The 17,470-nt window shown below is 47.8% G+C and overlaps 1 protein-coding gene across 1 annotated transcript in view; it reads right to left on the reverse strand.

The window, feature by feature from the left end:
* The window catches only part of CACNA1E (calcium voltage-gated channel subunit alpha1 E), a 146,226-nt gene that overhangs the window by 113,082 nt on the left and 15,674 nt on the right, over positions 1-17,470 (reverse strand). The window contains exon 2 of the mRNA XM_064720512.1: positions 6,555-6,975. Within this exon, the coding sequence (XP_064576582.1) occupies positions 6,555-6,943 (389 nt within the window). The 5' untranslated portion in view covers positions 6,944-6,975. The remainder of the gene's footprint in view (positions 1-6,554; positions 6,976-17,470) is intronic.

Genomic DNA, 17,470 nt, shown 5'->3' on the forward strand with positions numbered 1-17,470 from the left:
AGAAAAGAATTGCTGAGCCAGTCTTACTGGATAACCAAGGAGGCAAAGGGTGTGTTAGTCAGAAGGAGGTTTTATGACTTAGAGCAAAGGATAAACCCACCCCAAACAAGAAGATGTTTTTACCAAGCAGAAAGATAGCACAGGCAAACAAAGCAGCAAATGTTGCAGCACAAAGGTCTCAGAATTTTCCACTGCAAGAAAACTGAAAAACAACTTCTAGCTTAAACTGTAATGTACTAACTTTTAGTGATTGGAGAACAGTAACATGATCTTTCTTCTCCACGGGTTTGGGTGATTTTGTGTAATTGGGTAAAAAAGTCCCCATTGTGGGCTACACGTGGTTGGTTATTGGGTTAAAAGTAAAAATAATTCAGGTGTCATTTCTTAATTGGACAATTTATCCTTGAAAGGCCTTGTAAAGACAGAGATAAGGCTCCATTTTTACCTTGTTAAAGTACTGTAGAAGTCACAGTTTGTGAGACTATGACATAGATAAGAACTAACAAACATCTGAGTCTGAACAAGAAATGCCATCTCATGCATTTAATCCCAACCTTGGCAGAGAAAAGAAGCAAAAGAATCAACAGTGCTGGGGAATACACTGGGAGACAGCAATGGAACTGAGGGAAATGGAACCAGCACACATCAAAAGGCCCCTTTGTCTCAGTCAGCAAAGAGAAATTTTTAAAAAAATTAAGGATGTAAGGGAAAAAAAAAATCGGCGTAATTTGTGATCTGGGATGCAGAATGTGCACAGAACCAGGCAGAGGTTGCTGGGTCTCCTGCTCCTGGCAGCTCCCAGGCTCCCAAAAAAAGGGGATCTCACAAATTCACAGCGCCAGAGACGTGAATTGAGATGGCGCAAGTCAGGACATCACTTTTATTTACATTATCACTGTGCTGTGGGCAGAGTGTTTTGCTTCCCACAGGACACTTAGACCCTCCACCTCACTCAGGATTGGGATACTGGGACACACAGGACAGATTATGGATTCTGTACCTGGCTAGCTTAAGAGATTTGATAACAGGATGCCTTGGCAAGAGCAAACAGAACTTTGAGGATTAAATCAAGATTGCAAGAATATTCGATCAGATGGGCTCACCAGAAAAAGAAAATTACATTCTGCAAGCAAGAGATGTTTAAAATGTATGTTTGTTTATGTGATTTTTAACCCAATCACTGTAGTTAAACATTACTAGCCTTCCTAGAATAAGTATAAAAGCAGTTGTACTCCACAGTAAAATTGGATTCTTTGACCACCTCCAAGTCTTCCCCATCTCTCCTCATTGCTGATACCTCAGGTGCTCAAAGGCTGAATTACAGCATCCCACCCTCACTGTGCCACAGGTCTGCTGCTTTCCCCCAGCCTCCTCCATTCCCTGCCCAACACCTGCCTGGAATCAGCTTTTCCATGCACCTTTTCCATGCACCCTGGCTGTAAATACATCCCAAAACCAGAGCACAGCTTGCATTCCCCAAACTGCACAAACCAAGATTAAATCCCCATGCACTTGTGGGTTTCAGCCATGCAAAGCAGGGCTGGGTTCTGTGTGCTTCAAACTCAGCCTGGAGCCTTTCTGGGATGTGCTCCCTGTCCTCACCATCAGCTGAGGAAGCAGCTGCTCCTCCTGGAGGAGCCACAGGAGGGTCCCTGTTTGCTTGTTTTGATGAGGAGTTTTTCTTCTGAGCTGTCTCTAAGCCCAGCACTACCCAAAGGATGCTGCCAGGCATCCAGAGCAAACACAGCACTGATTCTACCTTGGGGCACTGCAGATCTCTCCAGGTTCCTCCATCCCTGAGCCCAGCGTGTGAGCACAGGGATGGAGGGCAGGGCAGCAGGCTGGCACAATGGAAAAATGGGGTTTAGTGTCTGCCCTGGGCTGGAGCCTCTCAGACATGAACAAGGTGGGCTGGAACATTCATTTTTCACCATAAAGTTAATCCTCCCCCAGAGCCACTGACCCACAGGCACTTGGTGTTTGCTGTTCTCTGCCTTGCTTTATTCTTGGGGGAAAAAAAAAAAAAACCAGGGAAAACAGCATTTTACCCTTCCAATTCTTATACTACTTATGGAATTGTTTCACTGGCAAAAGGCAGCAGAGGTTTAGTGAGGGTCAGACCTGCCAACACTGGTGAGCACAAAGAAAGAGCCTTTCTTCACTACCCTCAGAGCAGCTCAACCACATCTGGCTGCACACCAGCAGTGCCACATCTGCAAGGACAGGGGAGCTCATGCAGCATCTCTGGCTGTGCCCAGCACCCTGCAGAGCACCCAGCCACAGCCTGGAGCTGCTCAGACATTTTCCATGTTTCCCATGTCCCATTTGATGCCCTCCATCATTCTGCAGCTGTGGGAGAATAGCTCCCCCATACCCCCCTCACTGCTAACCAGAGCCAGAGTGCCCCAGTGAAAGCCTCCAGGGTGAGATGGGCCCTTTGGAAAATGAAATCACAGGGAAATTGCATTGTTACTAATAAAATTACTCATAAGGAAATCAATTTGCTTTTTTTTCCTCACCCACAGGGCATCCATCTATTGCCAGAAAGCATCTCTGGTGCTGGGGTTGCTGGTTCTGCACACCTGCCTGGGCTTTGGCAAAGCTTTGGGGAGAGCACTGAGGGCCTGTCCCAGAAGGAGAGAATGGTTGGGATTGGAAGGAACCTTAAGGATCACCTTGTTTGAGCCTCCCTGCCACAGGCAGGGACACCTTCCACCTGACCAGGCTGCTCCAAGCTCCATCCAACCTGGCTTTGGGCACTGTCAGGGATCCAGGGCCAGCCACAGCTTCTCTGGACAACCTGTGGTGGGTCTCCCCACCCTCACAGCCAAGAATTCTTAACCTTAAACCCACTCACTTCCAGTTTAAAGCCATTCTCCCCCATCCTGCTTCACCAAAAGTCCCTCTCGTCCTGATGTTTGAGCCTGATGTTCAAGCAGGACCCTCTGGCACATGGTTTTTGTGGGTTGGTGGGGTAGCAGGGCACAGAAGTCTGGGAAAGGAACAGAAGAAGCCCCTTGGTGCTCACCAATGAGAGGAATGGTGGATTTGTCTTTACAAACAAGCTGTGGGTCTGCTGGGAGATAAAACCAGCACTGGGAGAGAAAAGGGAAACAATGGGAAGGATTCCACTGATTGATGAATGGAAAAAGAGATTTGCTTTTACAAATAAACTTCAGGTTTGCTGATAAACGAAATTAGACACTGAAAGATGAAAGAAACAATGGGGAAGGAAAACCCCTAAATTCCATAAGAATTAAAAATCAAAAGGGAGGGTTGTACATTGGAGGGAAATCTTTGGTATCTGGCATATCAGGGAGTCTGAACCTCTCAGGTACCTCAGCAAATGGGGAAAACTCCCTGAATTCCATAAGAATTCAAAATTGAAAGGGAGGGTTATACATTAGAGGGAAATCTTTGGTATCAGGTGTTTTGGGAAGTCTGAACCTCCCAAATACCTCAGAAAAGGGGAAAGAGAGAAGGGAAATGCAGCTGGGAAATTGGGATCAAAAGGAGGCTGTGTCCTCCAAAAATGTGAGAGACCCCAGGGGAATGCCCCATGGCCTCTCCCTTTTTTGGAATAAAGCCAGAAAAGACTCCTCTGTCTCTTTTTTGGACATAAACCTCTGGTGTTTATGATTAATTTTCCTAACACCAGCTTCCCAGGAAGATTCCGGCAGAGGCAGGCAGGGGCTCTCTGCTCCTCAGTGGGACATGGGGGCTGCAAAGCCCAAGGGCCAGAGCCCATTGTCCTCCCCAGCATCACAGACTTCCAAAAAACCATCACAAACTGGGATGAAATAACAAACTCAATCACAATGGAGCTGGGAAATGCAAAGCCAGGACCCTTCCAGCCTGGGGAAACATCCTCTTAAACCACACTGAGCATTCCCTCTGGGTTAAAAACAGAAATATTGGGCTTTTGGGGGCTTTTTTTTTAAATATTGGGTTGCTGCGTGGAGCAACTGAGGGCAGCCAAAGGTGGGCACATCCCAGCAGCAGGAGCAGGAAGAGCTCCAGCCCCACGTCCCTACCACCAAGCAGGGCTTGGAGCTGCAGGCTGCTAATTAGCGAGCCGACAATTAACGAGGCCACCCCTCAGCTTCCTGCCCCGCCGTGATTTATTCATCTGGCACCCCCAGGGGGCTGCACAAGATAACGAGGCACCGAGCACCTGCCGAGCCCAGATGGCAATTTATTATTTCCCTGCAAAGCCAGGAGGTTCCCTGGGCACCAAGGGATGAGCAGGGCCAGGGAGAGCCCAGCCCCAGCCATGGGCTGCTCTCCAAATAAAAGCAGAAGCAGCCTCAGCCTTATCACAAGTGGTTTTATCATGGAAACCATCCCAAGGAAACCCTACCAGCCTCACACAAGCAGAGAACTGACCTAGATCCTGCCAATGCAACGTGCCACATCTAATTAATTTGGGGGCTCCCATCTCCTTTGGGTGTTTTATTAAACATTATTCCCCAAATCAGCTTCTGGAGGCAGGGAACTGCTCCAGACCAGTGATAGTGGAGGAGGATGTGCTGCAACAGTTATCCCAGGCTGTCTTGCTGATTGCTGGGCAGGCACAGGGAGGGGAAGTGTTTTTTTTAAATAATAATAATAATAATAATAATAATAATAATAATAATAATAATAATAATAATAATAATAATAATAATAATAATAATAATAATGTTATTTCTATATAATTAAGATCACTATTATTATAATAGTGATTAAAATTTTGATTATAATTTTAATTGTGATTTTTATTATTTTTATTTAAAATATAAAATAGTAATATTTTTTATTATTATGTTATTTCTATGTGGGACTGAAGTACATGGCCACAGCCTTGCCATACACTGAGCATAGGGTGAGAGAGGCCAGTCCAGGACTTGGAGCTGGGCTTTTCTCACAGCACCAAGACAAAGCATAAGTTAATTAAAGGAAAATAATACAATAAGTTAATTAAAGGAAAATAATAAAATAACCTGTGGGTTCTAGCTCTTGTTTTCTCAAGTTTGTTAATGTCCCAGCTTGCTCTGATTCAGGAAGACTCGGGCACCTTTTAGAATTGAATACAAATCATGGAAAAAGCCTCTAAGATCATGTCCAACCCTTGGCTCGGCACTTCCAAATCCCACAAAAAATGTCCCCAATCACCATATCTACAGATAAAGTCCTCACAGCTGGGTCAAGCCATAGCAAAAGCAGAAAGGCAACAACCCCAAACATTGTCTAAATACCCAGATACAGCCAAGGGAAACTGCCTGGAGGACTTCCTAAACAGAGAGCTTCCAACTTTTACCTGCCCCCCCACAATCTGAGGACACACCATTCCCATGGGATGCCACCCTCCAGCTCAGATCGAGGAGATGGAGCCCAGCTGGCTCCACAGGGAGCCAAGAGAACAGCCCCAGACCCTCCCAGCAGCCCCACACAGGACAGGGAATGCTCCCAGTTCCCCCAGCTGCCCACCTGGGCTGGGGCTATTGCATTTGTAGGGATGCCCCAACAAAAGCAGGAATGATGCATTTGACTTCGTGTCTTTAGAAGGTTAATTTATCCTTTTATGATACTACATTATATGAAAGAATACTAAACTAAACTATACTAAAGAATACAGAAAGGATACTTACAGAGTGCTGAAAAGATAATAATGAAAACTTGTGACTGTCAGGACCCAGGACATCCCTCTGGCTGTCCTGAGCAGCCCAGACCTCAGCCAGGGGTCTCAGAGACCGTGGCACAGAGCCCAGAATGCCCCTGTGGGTTTGATTATGACCTGTGGAGCAAATTACCAACCTTGTATGAAGAACAGCAGGCCACAGCATCTTAAATAGAATATTAGTGAAGTTATCACAGGGTGGAAAAGTAGATTTTGGGGTTTTTGGTATGGGAGTTCAGGAGGAAAGATGGAAGGAACCGGGCATGTCCAGCCTTTCTCCTTCTTCTTCTTCTTGGCCTCCATCTTCTGCTGTGATGGTGGCACTTTTGGATTGGTTTAGAGTAGAAGCTCACTGTCAAACATAAGTGATAGGTATTGGAAAGTAATTGTAAATACTGTATATGAAGTTTTTGGTATAAAGACATAACACCACCCCGGAGGCAGGCAGAGTGCCTGGAACTGTCCTGCTGGACGGACCTCAGCAGGGCAGGAGAAAATTTTTTATAGATAAGATACAATAAACAACCTTGAGACTGAGAAATGAAGAGCTCTGACTCCTCCTTCAAGTGTCAGGCTAGGAAAAGAGACTTCCCAACTTTTCTTGGGGTCACTCCGCCCAGCTGGAGATCCCAACTTGTGACTCTTTCCAGAGTCCCGACACGGCTTGGCCCTGATTGGCCAAAGAGCCAAAACCACTCACAGCAGAATCCAATGGAACAATCACCTGTGGGTAAACCACCACCAAACACATTCCACACGAGCACAACACAGGAGAAGCAAATGAAATAAGAATTGTTTCCCTTTTCTCTGAGGCCTCTCAGCTTCCCAGGAGGAAAACCCTGGGCAAAGAAATTTTTCCAAGAACGCAAACGCCGCAGGACGCTCCAGTACTTACTCCCACTCCTTCCTCCGCGCCTGGGGCGTGCTCTGCATCTTGTGTGCCTCGTGGGCCTTGATGATGTCCCTCTGCTCGATGAGGCCTCCCCGCCGGCGCTTGATCACCTCGGGGCTCACGGCCACCAGCTGGGCCAGCCCCGGTTCCACCTCGCCATCGCGGCAGCGCGACTCGCACAGCGCGTCCAAGGAGGCGGCGCGCGACACCAGGGCCTGGGCCAGGCTCTGGGGCTCCAGCAGGTTGCAGGAGTGGGTGTTCTGCATCAGTCCCAGGCGGTGCTGGCGCCACGTCTCCTCCTCGGGCAGGGCCAGGATGCAGCGGGACGAGGCGGCGTCCAGCTCAGCCGCCCTCGCCGGGGCGCCCATGGAGCACGTCCCGAATCCCAGCATGGCTATGGCTGCTGCTGCTGGGGATCATCACTCTGCAAGGGAACAGCACAGAGGGAGCCTCAGGGAGTTGCTGGTTTTGCCCCAGGATTCCCCCCATTCCACCCACATCAACCAAAAGTCCTGTTTCTCTTGGTTTGTCAGGCTGGGGTTTGCTGGTTTTGCCCCACATCAACCAAAAGTCCCACTTCCCCTTGGTTGGGGTTTACTGGTTTTGCCCAACAATTCCCTCCATTCCCTCCATATCAACAAAAAGTCCCATTTCTCTTGGTTTGTCAGGCTGGGGTTAGTGGCTTTGCCCCACAATTCCCTCCATTCCTTCCACATCAACCAAAAGTCCCATTTCTCTTGGTTTGTCAGGCTGCGGTTTGCTGATGTTGTCCCATGATTCCCTCCATTCCCTCCATATCAACAAAAAGTCCTGTTTCTCATTAGTTTGCTGGATTGGGATTTCCTGGTTTTGTCCCATATCAACCAAAAGTCCCATTTCTCTTGGTTTGTCAGGCTGGGGTTAGTGGCTTTGCCCCACAATTCCCTCCATTCCTTCCACATCAACCAAAAGTCCCATTTCTCTTGGTTTGTCAGGCTGGGGTTTACTGGTTTTGCCTCATGATTCCCTCCATTCCTTCCACATCAACCAAAAGTCCTGTTTGTCCTTGGTTGGGGTTTCCTGGTTTTGCCCCATGATTCCCTCCATTTCCCCCCACATCAACCAAAAGTCCAGTTTCTCATTAGTTTGTTGAGCTGGGGTTTGCTGGTTTTGTCCCACATAAACCAAAAGTCTCATTTCCCCTTGGTTTATGGGGCTGGACCCTCTCACAGCAGGACACACATCACTGGATGCCCAAGGTTAGGGCAAGGGGCAGTGTCATCCTGTTCTTCTAAGCTTTCTGATGTTTACATCCTTGTAACGAACTTTCTCAGGCAGTTTTATGCAAATAATTATTGTTTTATATTCTTTTCTGGAAGAAGAGAAATTTAATAGTCTGTTAGTTTGCCCAGTGTCATTGGAGAGGTGGCACTGTCACCCTCCAATTCACTGCCACTTTTGGAAATCTATAAATGTTGAAGTCAGAAATTCAACTTCTCTTCTTTTTACCTTGAAAGTTCCAGCATCTGCATCGTTTTATTTCATGTCCTACAGCAGCAGGGCAGCAGCTCCTGCCCCCTCATCCTTCCCAACTGAGCCTCTTGAACCCACAGCTCCCTGACCCGGTAGCCAGCCCTCCCTGGAGCAGCACAGCTGGATGAGATGGGAAAAAGGATTTGGGAACACATGGATCAAACCACACCAAACAATCAATCCTTCCATTTGGTTGGTTTTCCTCTATGAGACACCCCTGGCTGGAGCATCCAGGTTCTCCTCCAGCCCCACACTCAAGGACATCCAAGGAGAGAAGCAGAATTTCAGGAGGCTGGATGGGGAAGTACCAGCCTGGCTTTGAGCTGGGAGCTGCACAAGGGAGCCAGAGACAGGGGAATAGAGCCAGGAGCACCACACAGAGCAGTGATCCTTGGCCAATCATGGCCAGGACTACACCCAAAGCCATGGAGAAATGCTTTATTTTCATGTTGGAAAAGCTCTGTTCAGCCTCTTATTGATGCAGAAAAGGCTTTGATTTGGCAGTCCCAGAAATTCCCCGTCCAGCATTTCACCCATGATGAAGGTGACAAAGGGGACGACAGAAAGCTGCAGGCAGCCAAGGCCATTGCTCCCTTCCTAACTCCATCCCTAATGCAGGAGAAAGCAAGGAAAAGGAGGATTTAAATCCCCCAGTCATGCAGCAAGCTAAGCACATCATCATCTAACCCCTTCCCATTTGGAGATACCTCCAGAACAAATAGGGAGGTGAGAAGAGAGGATGGGATAAAGGCTGGGGAGCACCACATTTCCACCAGAAGCAAAAATAAATTAAATATAGGGGGGAAAAAAATTAACAGTAACTGAGGGACAACAGCAATCCTAGTGAAAATAAACCTGCCATTCCTCACAAGGGGAAGGGATGGAGGGCCCTGGGGAACATCCCATTTCCTCCAGGTGATGCCTTGTAAATAGAAGGCATCCAAAGCCGCCCTCAGATTTAAACCAGTCCAGCCCAAGGGGCACTCAGCCCTTGGCAAGCTCTCCAGAAGGAAGAAGGCAACTGCCAGCAAGAGCCTCAGCAAATTAATTAGCACATTGATAAGAGGAGTTAGGCTGCTCCCACTGAGAGCTATAAATGGATCCTCCACTCCACTACTTTGCTTACCCATGCGACTTTTTTAGGAGCATTAATTACTTCTTCAAGTCAGTTCTGGACACCTTCATCATATCTCATTTCCACCAGCTTCTGCTTTTCCTTTTCATATTGCTCTGCTCATTCTCAACCCTCCCCTCTCAAAGTTTAACGCCAGGTTTCCTTGGGTTTGGGGAGCATTTTTGGTTTTCTTTTTCTTGTGGCTGGTGAGCTTTTTTTTTTTTGGGGGGGGCTTTTATGGTTTTCTTTTTCCTGTGGTTGGTGAGCTTTTTTGTTTCGGTTTGGGGGTTTTTTTGTTTGTTTTTTTTGTTCAGCCTCTGTTTGTTTTGGGGTTTTTATGTTTATTTTAAACAGCCATTAGCCCTGTTCCTTCCCTAAACATTTCCCTGGCAAGGACAGGAGGATTTCATGCACACCAAGCGTGAACACTCCAGGTTTCAGGCATGCCTGAGGACAATTAGCCAAGAGCAAAGGAGGATAAATCCCAAGGGCAGGTCCAGCATCCCCACAGACATTCCCAGGGCATCTCCCACTCCAGCTGAGTCCCAGGCTTGGGGGCAAGAGGGAAAGCTCAGGCAGAGCCCTCAAACAAAACCCTGAGAAAGTTGGAGGAAACAAACAGAAATAATTAGCTCTGCCTCCCCCAAGCAAACAGGGCTCATGCTGCCAGCAGAACAAGCCACGTTCCCTCTGGAGAAGTGACAAGGAGAGAAGGGAGGATGCCAGAACATTTTGTTAAGGAAAGCTGACGAGGTTTCACGCTAACGAGGGATGCCACATGCCAGGTACAGAGCAGCTGGCACCAGGGCACCTCTTCTGGCCTTTGGACCCCTCCTCACACACTGAAAACAAACATTTTATTTTTACCCAAGATCTGAATTAATAGGAAAAACACCACATTGGCTCGTGTAATTTGGTTTCTGGTGTTTAAATGCCAGCCCTGCCCCTGCTGGTGGGAACCATGCTGGAAAAGGGCATGGCCAGAGCCAGGAGCCAGCCAGCAGCCCTGCCTCCAGCCTGGATTTTCTTAAAAACACAGAACTCTGCATGTGTGTGTGTCACAAAATGGCCTGGGATGGGAAAAAACTTTAAATTCATCTTGTTCCAGCTCCCCTGACAAAGGCAGGGACACTTTCCACTATCCCAGGCTGTTCCAAGCCCCATCCAACCTTGGACACTTCCAGGGGCAGCCACGGCTTCTCTGGGCACCCTCTGCCAGTGCTTCACATGGCAGAATTTTCTTCAAATGTCTAACCTAAACCTGCTCTGCCAGTGTGAAGCCATTCCCCTTTGCCCTGTCACTCCAGCCCTCATAAATATTTCCTCTCCATTTTTCTTGTAGGCTCCCTTCATGTTTCAGTGCCTCTGAGGCCTTCCAGCTGCAGACCAGCCCTCTCCTGGGGATAAACCCAGATTGTCACAGCTCCCTGTTAACAGCCAGGCAGAAAATGACTTCATACCTCCACTAATGACAATTAGGGGCTAAAAACAGTGCAGGAAAACAGCACATCCACGTGTATTGACACCTCTGTGGTCTCACGGGCGGTTTCCCAGCCCCTGCCACAGGGACAGGGATGTCACTGCCCAGCTGGCCTGTGTTTGATACAGACCCAAGGAATCACTGCACTGTGATAAAAGGCTTCCAACACATTAAAGTGAAGCCTCTAGAAGCTCTCACCTCCCAAACTTCATTCTGAAAGCAATAAAAGTCAGGAAAATTACTGTTAGCTCCTGCTGCAGAGGAATCATCTCGGTAAAACCATGGCCACAGGGCACTGAGAATGGCCAAACTGAATTAGGGAGAGGATATTCAGCTACCAAAAACAACATTGGCACTTGTGCATTTCTTTTCGTTTCCTTCCTTCACTTCATTTCATTTCCTTCCTTCTATTTCCTTTCATTTCCTTCCTTCCATTTTATTTCCTTCCATTTCCTTTCCATTCCTTCCATTTAATTTAATTTCATTTCCTTCCTTCCCTTCCTCCTTACACAGCCAAACACAGAGCAGCTCTGGCCCCACTGGTACACCAGTGTGGGCTGAAATGGGGCACAAAATCAGCATCCCCACCCCACAACCCACTGAGAAAATGCTTTTCAAGCACAGGAGCACAAGTGATGGAAGAAGCAGCACACAGATCCTCCCTACAGCATCCTCAAGGGACCCAACCCTGTTATCTCAACCCCAGCAGGCAGGAGACCCAGAGATCTCACACCATGGCTCATTTTTCCCCCCTTTGGCAGCTGATTAACTAATGGAGAGCAGCAGGGAGGGGCAGGTTGGCAGCAGCAGCAGGAGGAAATTCCTTGTAGGGGTTTTCAGTGCTGTGTTTGTGTTCCAAGGGCAGCAATCAAGCCTTTAGCCAAGTGAAAGGTGGATTACCATAATCACCACACTCAGCACTCAGGGCAGAGCTGGGTGAGCTCTTTGCTGCCATTAGCTGAACAACTTTTACCAAAAATCCCGGAGTTAAAGCAAAAGGTTTAAACGCTGTGCTGAGCTCCAGCAGCGCCCTGGAGAGCAGGGAGGCAGAGATCCCTTCCCAGAGAGGGCAGGATGGACAAATCCTGGCTGGGCTGTATCCCACAGGCCCTCCAAACGTAGCTCAGCAGCCTTCCCTGAGGATCTGCAGGATGGTTTTGACAGCAGCATCAGTGCAAGAAGCTGTTAAGTATATGTATGTATGAGAAATGTGTATGGTACTAGCTATATATACACATAATATAAATCTGTATGAGAGTGAGAGGAATGAGGGATTCATCTTTACAAACAGGCTGTGGGGCTGCTGGGAGATAAAACCAGCTCTGGGAGAGAAAAGGGAAACAATGGGAAGGATTCCACTGATTGATGAATGGAAAAAAAGAGATTTGCTTTTACAAATAAACTTCAGGTTTGCTGATAAATTAAATTAGACGTTGAGAGATGAAAGAAAGAATGGGGAAGAAAAAAAAAACCAACTAAATTCCATAAGAATTAAAAATTAAAAGGGAGGGTTATACATTAGAGGGAAATCTTTGGTATCAGGCATATTGGGAAGTCTGAACCTCTCAAGTACCAATGGGGAAAGAGAGAATGGAAATGCAGCTGGGAAATAGGGATAAAAAGGAGGCTGTATCCTCCAAAAATTGGAGACATCCCAGGGGAATGCCCCATGGCCTCTCTCTTTATAAGGACTGCTCTGTCTCCTTTTTGGGCATAAACCTCTGGTGTTTGTGGGTTAATTTTCCTAACAAGAGCATCCAGGATGCTGCACCCAAACACCTTGGGGATGACCAAAGTCAGATAAGGATTCTCCATGTCACCAGCCCTCAGGAGCTTGGCTGGGAGCTCACAGGCTGGCACCTGACCCTGGCCAGGTCCCACCTTTCCTGGTTCACAGGGATGCTGCCCTGCTGCCCCCAGCTCAGGGGACACTTGGACAATCCAAAGCCTCCCTCCACCGAGCCTGCTTGCCCTGAGCTGCTAATCACCAGTCCCTGCTAATTACCTCCAGGGGGGAAGGGGAGCTCAGGCAGGCAGGGTGGAAAAGCAGAGCTCAGAGGAAGAATTTCAGCGTGGGGCCCTTCCAAACAGAGACAGATGGGCTGTGAGAGAGGCTGATTCATCCTCGTGGCCTTTTCCTCTCCTGCCACGTGCACTTCCCCTGGCACTGCCATGGATGCTGGGCTGGGTGAGCCCTGCCTGGGGCAGCTCTGGGGGGCTCCAGCCCATCTGGGGCTGTGTTTCAGAGCAGTGCCAGCTGGTGAGGGGGTTATTTTTAGTCATTTGATGCTGGGGAAAAGTTTGTGGGACGAAACCCCCCAGCGTTGGCAGATTTGCGGTGGTTCTGCTGGGGAAGAGCTGCTCCCAGCATCCCTGGGATCTACTGAGATCTGGGGCTGCATCCCAGGCTTGGGAGATTTGGGCACCAGTAACAGAGGGGTTTAAATGAGGTGGGGAAGAAGGGAGGAAAAGAGAGAGGGAGCAGGAAAAGGGAGCAGGAAAGATATTTACAGGCAGAGGTTTCTTGAACAGATTTAGTCCTACACACAGCAAAAGGTGTGGATGAAAGGATCGGGTCAAATGTACCAAAATGGGAGAGTCAGGAAGGGCAGCATCACATGTGCTGGCGTATTGAGGGCAGAGGGACATGGTGGAATCAAAGAAAGGCCATTTGGCTCAAAAACCATCATTTTCTCATCATCCACTGGCATATTACACACTGTTTTTTGGGCCACAGCGACAGCAAAACAACACAACAAAGAGCCCTGGGACACCTGCAAAGATGAGAAGGAGCAAAGAGCAGAGCTCAGAACACCCAGGAGCTGCTCCAGGCCAGGAGAAGCCGCAGCAGCAGACATGAGAGAACCTTTTGTCTGGGGAACAGCTTCTGTTCTGCCAGGCCAGGGCTGTCACAGCAGCAGAGCCCACTCCCCAGGGCCCACCCCTCCTACAGAGCCCAATCTCAGGGGATCAGCTTTAGGAGAAGCAAAACATGAAATCATCTCATCCCTCCTTTAACAGCAACTGTTAAACAACACTGTGACCATGTTCACAGGGGGTCTTGGATGAGGGAAGAGATGAGGATCTGACTCCATGTTTCAGAAGGCTTGATTTATTATTTTATCATATATATTACATTAAACTATACTAAAAGAATAGAAGAAAAGGTGTCATCAGGAGGCTAGCTAAGAATACAATAGCAAAGAATGATAAAAGTTTGTGGCTCAGCTCTCCATCCAAGTCAGCTGACTGTGATTGGCCACTAATTACAAACATCCAACATGGGCCAATCACAGATGCACCTGTTGCATTCCACAGCAGCAGATAATCAATGTTTACATTTTGTTGCTGAGGCCTCTCAGCTTCTCAGGAGGAAAAATCCTAAGGAAAGGATTTTCCATAAAAGATGTCTGCGACACAACACCACCAACTATTTATCCCTGTGCCCAGGAAACAGCAAACCCAGCCCCAAGGATGCTCTCAGAGCATGGACAGGCACATCCCTGCTGCAGTGGCAGGCACTGGCGGCTGTGTGGCCTGGCACTGGGGCAGAACCAGGCACAGAGATTGAAAATGTGAGCATTCAGCAACACAATCACAGATTGATTACATGCAGGTGCTTTCATTGAGAGCTCTGGGTGTCAGGGATACACAGACCCAAATCTGATTCTGACATGGGTTTGGGATGAACATGTTTTTATATTCTATCCTTATATAACTCACATATTAATTATTAAACTTACATTGTTCTACTGTATACATTGATTCCATCCAAGCACAGGTTTCTCGTGATCCCCCTCAAACTCCTAACATAGTTTCTCATGATTCTTTAAACAATAATTGCATCTAATCACATCTAACAATTATATCATTTATCATATACTGCCTTCAGCGGTGCAGTTTCACAGGATCCAGCAAATACAAGGTCTAACATTTCCCAGGGTCTACTAAGCCTGACTTTCTTTCTAGCTCTCCAAATTTTGTGATTTTAAAATCTTTTCCTATCAGGAACACCCATCCTGACAGCCCAAACCTCTTCCAGCACCACCTTTGAGACAGCCTCATCCCAACCCCTCTGCCTGCAGCTCCTCACACATCCACCACACCTACACCCTGCCACCCCCAATTCCAGCTCCACACCAGCATCCCAAAGCCCCAGGAGAGCAGAGAGAGGCAGACAGACAGACAGACAGACCTGAAGGGGTTTGTGCCATCCGCCGTGGGCAGGAATGGGGGAGATGGGACGATGCCTGGCACAGCTCAGTGTTCCATGTACAAGCTCTTCCACCCAGGAGGGAAGGGGATGGCTCCAGTGGGAGCAGCTCTGCAAACAGCAGGAATGAAGCTTGGCAACAGGAATAATCCAGGATGGGAATTCCAGAGGGATCTGAGCAGCAGCAGCGTCCAGAGCCCAGCAGCGCCGAGCGCGGGCAGGAGCTCGCTTTCCAAAGAAGGGCACAGCCAGGACTCCTGGAGAGAATTTCCAGGCCACCCTCCAGGAATTAGCTCAGCTGTCACCCCTATGGAACCGTGCTGCCCTTCTCCCTCTACTCCCACCAGGAGGAGATTCCCCTTTGGAAAGGCAGAACAGTGCTCCTGTGTGATGGTGTTCACAGGGGTCCGAGGATGAGGGAAGAGATGACGATCTGACTCCATGTTTCAGAAGGCTTGATGTGATATTTTATGATATATATTATATTAAAACTATACTAAAATAATAGAAGAAAAGGTTTCATCTCAGAAGGCCAGCTAAGCTAAGAATAGAAAAAGAAAGAAAGATAACAAAGGTTTGTGTCTCGGACTCTCTATCCAAGCCAGCTGTGATTGGCCATTAATTAGAAACAACCACATGAGACCAATCCCAGATGCACCTGTTGCATTCCACAGCAGCAGATAATCAATGTTTGCATTTTGTTCCTGAGGCCTCTCAGCTTCTCAGGAGGAAAAATCCTAAGGAAAGGATTTTCCATAAAAGATGTCTGCAACACTCCTGTGCTCCCTGTCGTGCCCCAAGGCAGGGCACACAGCCCAGGCACAGCACAGGGATGGGAACAGCCCCAAACTGTCCCCTTGCCCAGGCACAGGGAGAGTGGCATCTGCACAGCCCAGCCCACCATTCCATGGATATTTGGTGATCCGAGAGCCTGTGGATGCAGGTGGTCATGGACAGAGCCCCATCACCCCAAGGGCAGCATGAATCTACTTTTATTTTTAGTGATCTCAGCACTAAATAGTGGAATTTGTCTTTACAAACAAGCTGTGGGTCTGCTGGTGGATAAAACCACCACTGGGAGATAAATGGGAAACAATGGGAAGGATTCCACTGATTGATGAATGGAAAAAGAGATTTGCTTTTACAAATAAAGTTTAGGTTTGCTGATAAATGAAATTAGACATTGAAAGATGAAAGAAACAGCGGGGAAGGAAAAAAAAAAACCTAAATTAATGAGAATTAAAAATGAAAAGGGAGGGTTATACATTAGAGGGGAATTTTTGGTGTCAGGTGTTTTGGGAAGTCTGAACCTCTCAAGTCCCTCAGAAATGGGGAAAGAGAGAAGGGAAATGCAGCTGGGAAATTGGGATCAAAAGGAGGCTGCATCCTCCAAAAATTGGAGACATCCCAGGGGATGCCCCATGACCTCTCCCTTTATTGGAATAAAGTAAAAGGACTCTTCTGTCTCCTTTTTGGACACAAACCTCTGGTGTTTGTGGGTTAATTTTCCTGACAGTGCACAGCAGCACTGACTGTGCACATCACACCTCAGCTGCTCCCACACCCAGGGAATAGGAATATGGGAAGCAGTGCTGCCAAGCCTGGTAACTCAGCCTGAGCTGGCACATTTCAGAGAGGATAAGAGAACCCACAGCACATCAGAGCTCAGCATCAATCCCCATCCCCCTGAGCCCTAAAGCAGCTGAAGAATTGCCAAGCCACAGAGAGGAGCAGGAGCTGCCCAGCGAGCCAGGGTGTGTTAAAGTTGCTGTGCAACAGGGACAGAAAAGGCTTTTAAAAATAAATAAATAGAGCAGCCTCTGGGAAGCTCTGCTGGCAAAAAGCAGCCAGCCCTGGCTCCTTCCACCTGGAATGAGGTATCCTGCAGGATGGAGCTGAGAGCAGGGCACTGCTGCTGCTAGGGGACATCATGTCAGCTTGAACCACAGACATACAGAGGATCTGATGTAGATGGAGAAGGAAATGACAATGGGAAGATGCCAGAAGCTCACATCCCAGGCAGCAGACCAAGAAATCAATGTTACAACTTACTTTTTAAGTTTTTTGACCAATCACACAAAGCAAAAGCGCATTGACAGTAGTTCTAGCCAAGCACTATAAGCACAGGTACCTTTGGTTAAACAATGCTTGCTTATTTTGAATACAATACCTACTGTAAGCCTTAAAACACAATGCCCAGAGCTCCATTATTAAGCTTTAACCTTCCTAATATCTTGCTAGATAAACTTTTCTGCAGCTTAGAGAGTTATTCTAGCCAAGTGTTAATACACAGACCACTGTTCTGTTTGTCCTTGCTTTTCTACTTTTTAATAATTTTTCTGCTGACCAGTTTCATGGCTACTGCTTAGCTCTAATCACAGTTCTGCTGTCTCTGAGGCCTGCCTTTTGCAGCTTTCCCAAAACCCTCTGATTTTGTGGATTCCCACACCTGCTGCACCCCAGGCATCACCAGCACCCTGGCTTCCCCAAAAAACACTGATGGCTTCCCCAAAAAACACCTGCCTGAGCCAGGAGCTGGGGATGGGGCAGCAAGGACACCCAGCTTGGATGGCAGCATCCCGTGGCCACGAAATCAATGT

Source organism: Zonotrichia leucophrys, chromosome 8 (genome assembly GCF_028769735.1).
Source record: "Zonotrichia leucophrys gambelii isolate GWCS_2022_RI chromosome 8, RI_Zleu_2.0, whole genome shotgun sequence".
Taxonomy (NCBI): domain Eukaryota; kingdom Metazoa; phylum Chordata; class Aves; order Passeriformes; family Passerellidae; genus Zonotrichia; species Zonotrichia leucophrys.